The 3,915-nt window shown below is 50.5% G+C and overlaps 1 protein-coding gene across 1 annotated transcript in view; it reads left to right on the plus strand.

The window, feature by feature from the left end:
- The first annotated feature begins 2,020 nt into the window (after window positions 1–2,020).
- PHACADRAFT_252223 (uncharacterized protein) overlaps window positions 2,021–3,915 on the plus strand; it is a 2,985-nt gene continuing 1,090 nt past the window's right edge. The window contains exons 1-11 of the mRNA XM_007393410.1: window positions 2,021–2,202; window positions 2,285–2,591; window positions 2,647–2,765; window positions 2,823–2,981; window positions 3,033–3,111; window positions 3,158–3,283; window positions 3,337–3,438; window positions 3,501–3,583; window positions 3,644–3,658; window positions 3,710–3,733; window positions 3,810–3,900. Of these exons, the coding sequence (XP_007393472.1) occupies window positions 2,531–2,591; window positions 2,647–2,765; window positions 2,823–2,981; window positions 3,033–3,111; window positions 3,158–3,283; window positions 3,337–3,438; window positions 3,501–3,583; window positions 3,644–3,658; window positions 3,710–3,733; window positions 3,810–3,900 (859 nt within the window). The 5' untranslated portion in view covers window positions 2,021–2,202; window positions 2,285–2,530. The remainder of the gene's footprint in view (window positions 2,203–2,284; window positions 2,592–2,646; window positions 2,766–2,822; window positions 2,982–3,032; window positions 3,112–3,157; window positions 3,284–3,336; window positions 3,439–3,500; window positions 3,584–3,643; window positions 3,659–3,709; window positions 3,734–3,809; window positions 3,901–3,915) is intronic.

The following is a 3,915-nucleotide window of genomic DNA, read 5'->3' on the forward strand; positions in this document are numbered from 1 at the left end:
CTCAAGCGGCACAGTCGCACCCAGATCACCGGCAGGCCGAAGCGATAAACCTGGAGTGTCCCTCCGCTTCCAGCCAGATGTTGGTGCCGGGGAGCAATCGAGGCTCACGCGAGTTCTCGATTACCGCTTCTCCAGCTGAGTCACTTGCAATGATCACGTTCGACAAGGACTCCCCAACACCGTCATTGGGAGAGGAGGGAATTAGCTAATACGCAAGACAGCCTTAGGCCCGAGTAATCTTGCTTAGGATCTGTGCGAGCGATTTCTGTTCCTCCTTACTGCAATTGCCACTATCTTCGCCGTGTTCCAGACTCCAGTGGCTCGCGGATGATTTTTGATTTATGCAGTGCCTAGCATAGCTGGCACCGAAAAGCTGTCGTATTTGCCCAGTGCTGGCCTTGGGCGAGTTCATCCTGGTCAAGACGACATATTTACTACTTCTACTCATCTACCAAGTAACGGCATATGTGTTTACACGGATATATGGGATCGATGTGGCATAGTGCTCATTCAGGGTAATGCACTGGACGAGTGGTAGTTCACTATATCTCATCCAACTCTATAATATCCGCGTTGCAGATCCTCCGTTTGCTGCTACTTTATGCTGGAGAGCAGTCTAAAAGACGAGTAGGAAACCAGAGCTTCGACCCTAACGCACCTGTCATCAGCAGCGATGCAACCGCATATATCGATGCTGCGGTTGTAGTGCCTGTGTTGTAAGTCGTTCTTGCGCCTGAACTCGAGCCAGCGTGCCATCTGGTATAATCTAGCCGACGCGAGCCAGAACTGTACGTACGCCGGAGCACGATTGGCGTCGCTGTCGATGATAACTTCACTAGCTTTAGAGGATATGAGCCTTGAGTCCTTCGGGTTGGTTGGATACTCACTGTTAGTGATCCATCTTTTATGAAGGAACGCACACTGATTTTTGCAATAGATATTGTCATGCTCCGTTCTGACGATGTCGCAGCAATGTTGTTCGTGTGATATCTCGAAAATACGACATAAATAGTTTTGGTTATGAGCCACTCACAACGGGACGACATCACAAGATACTATTTATCACACACGAATGATGTCTGAGTCCTGCCGAAGCCAGACTGATTTTTTGTGGTGCTCGAGGCAAGTTCATGTTCGGTGCTATGCGTGTGCTGACACCATATCTCAGCATCTCCAATTGAGGCGTCTTCAGGTCATCCAGACGATGCAGAAATCCCACGCCCGACGATTGGTCGGTATCTGCGCCGCTGTCGACAGCTTTTTTTGAGCGCCCGTCGTTGTGGCGCATAATGATTAAGATTTGACGTGGACATCTCGCCGAAGGTGTTCCGACATACGTGCGCCTCGCCGTCACACCACTTCGCATTCGCCATGCCACCGCTACCGGTCTGTTTCGACGATATCACTGAGGTGTTGATCCCGAGGTCGAGCTTGAGGGAGTAACACTGCTACGTGCCTGTGATGTTCAGCAGCGCCCGGAGATGATGTGTGCTTAACTATACCTGTTCGCAGCCCATCACGAAATCTTGTTCAGTACAACTTTGACGTTGCTTTCATTCACGACTCATTGCTCGGGAAGCTAACCCCGTAGCTGTGGTAACATCTTGTCTAGCGCAGACAGTTTTCAGTAGCACTCATCAGCTTACTGGGAATGTGTGTTTGCATGAACATGGTGTTGAACCATCAAGTTGTGGTTCTATGTCTTCGTGCGAACAGGGCAGGGTCCAGTCAAGTCGCGCAATTCCCGAGAGGTTGGCGCTCTAAGCACACCGGATCACAAGTGGAGCATCAGACGCATCAGAGCGGAAACTCCGTTCAGCCGTCTTGACGACGGGCACGCACTTCGTGACGACAGTCCAAGTGCATTCCGCCGTGACTCTTGTAAAGGCAGGCTGTGCTCGCTCATGTTTCCTTCTTACTAACGACGACGTTCTTCAGCATTGCTGTGAACGCATCTCTACTAGGACCGGTGCAGGTGAATAACTGAACGCCTCAGGAACCGACCCCTGAACTGCGGGGGAGACGGTTGTTGTCTATGAAACAGGTGTGCGAGTACGGGCGGTTGCAGGCTGTAGTCTACCTACAAGGCAAGCGACGACCTTGAGGCCGAAATGTGATTGGACAAGGAAACCCTGTGTTGCCCAGAGTTACATAATGTCTCAAGATCTGACATGCCGATAACCGTGGTCGTAACCAGCGTCGGTCAGTTGCATGTTATCTGTCTATGACTGGCACTCTATTGAACGGCAAATCCTGCTGGTATTGGACCCCTCCGCCGACGAAGGGTCTCGCATATGGCGAAGATTATTCACGATCGCGACCACGGAGACCGACGCTTCTGGCTGGCCAAGCGCCACTAGCAGGTGATGAATTCGGGACACGGGCGCCGCTACAACAATTGCTTGGAATACCCACGACTGTCGTTCGCTAAGGTATATAGCTGTGCTGCCGGCAAAGGTGTCGACTCTAGTCTCTACCCAATATCCCGTCGCCAAAGCTCCTCGTTCTCTTCTGCCACGCCTAGTTCGTCATGGCTCTTTCTCTGGCAGAAGCAGAACTCATTGGCACACTGTTGGAGGCGATGTGCTACGGTAGGTAGTTCTTGTAAGTCTCCTTCACTGGAGATAGGCTTATCGCGCACTGTAGGGATGTTTCTCATGCTTTTTCTCGAGCTTCTCCGCGTGCTCTACGTGAGACATCGGGCCGGCAGATCAATCAAACTCCTCCTCGTCATTGCGCTGCTGATATTTTCACTGATTACCACGGTACATGATATCTCATACGCACCTACATCACTAAACATGCACTAATAGCATTAGCAGGACGTAGTTTTACAGACAAATCAGGTGGTGGAGGCGTTCACGGATCACATGGACGTAGCAAATGCCCCAGTCACATATTCCATTACGCTGAGCGGGCACGCCAGGATGGCAAAGGCCTGTATTTTTATGATGCTCACTCTTGTTTGCGATGCTCTTATGGTACGTCATTTGCGATGGGCGATGATATTCGACTCACCAGATCATATCTAGGTTTATCGAGCGTTCGTGGTTTGTGAAAGCAAATACCGCACGATAGCTCTCCCTTCTGTGCTCTTTCTGGCCGACATAGGTGAGTTCGTCTTTGCAAGGGAGAAATTTGCGGCTAATGAAAATAGTATTGTTTGCCTGGTTCTTGTGGAGTTATCTGAACATTGATAAACACCAGACTTCACTGAGGACTGCACTAATTCGGATCGACTACTTCTATGCGGTTACTTTGACTCTTAATCTCTTGTGTACAGGTGAGCATGCCGATCACGAGTGCAAGTATGACACTTATGAATATCTTCGCTAGTCCTGATCTCATGGAAAATCTGGGCTAGCCACAGGAAGCTGTCAGGGTCCGCTGCGGCGGGAGTTCGTATCATGGGTGTTATTACTATCATCATCGAGTCTGGTGAGCTCTTATCGCATGCTACACTGGTGAAGACTGATCTTCCTTGGTTTGGCGGTATACAGCGGGCGTATACTCCTGTATTCTTGCTGCACTCATCCTAACGAACGCTCTAAACACGACAGTACTGTGTGTTATCTTGGATCCCGTACGTCAATAGCGCCTTTTACACCAGCCTTTCATCCTGACATCAATCCATACGACCTAGACGTACCCCGTAATTGTGAGTGCACTGGTTCTGCGACGGAATTCTGCGTGGGCTGACTAGGAATAGGGTATAATCTTCTCTGCTGTCATGGTGCGCGCGTCCAGAGAATATCACGGCGATACTTTCATGAACGGGGACTTGACTCTCCCAACACATGCTCAAACAGAACGAACGAGTCATCAGCAAACCTTCACGACGGGTCAGCGAGACGACGACCCCGCTTCCAATCAGGCCTTCGTGCCCGAGAGAAAGCGAAGCACGCTCGCCCTCCA

This window comes from Phanerochaete carnosa, assembly GCF_000300595.1.
Source record: "Phanerochaete carnosa HHB-10118-sp unplaced genomic scaffold PHACAscaffold_3, whole genome shotgun sequence".
NCBI classification, from domain to species: Eukaryota; Fungi; Basidiomycota; class Agaricomycetes; order Polyporales; family Phanerochaetaceae; genus Phanerochaete; species Phanerochaete carnosa.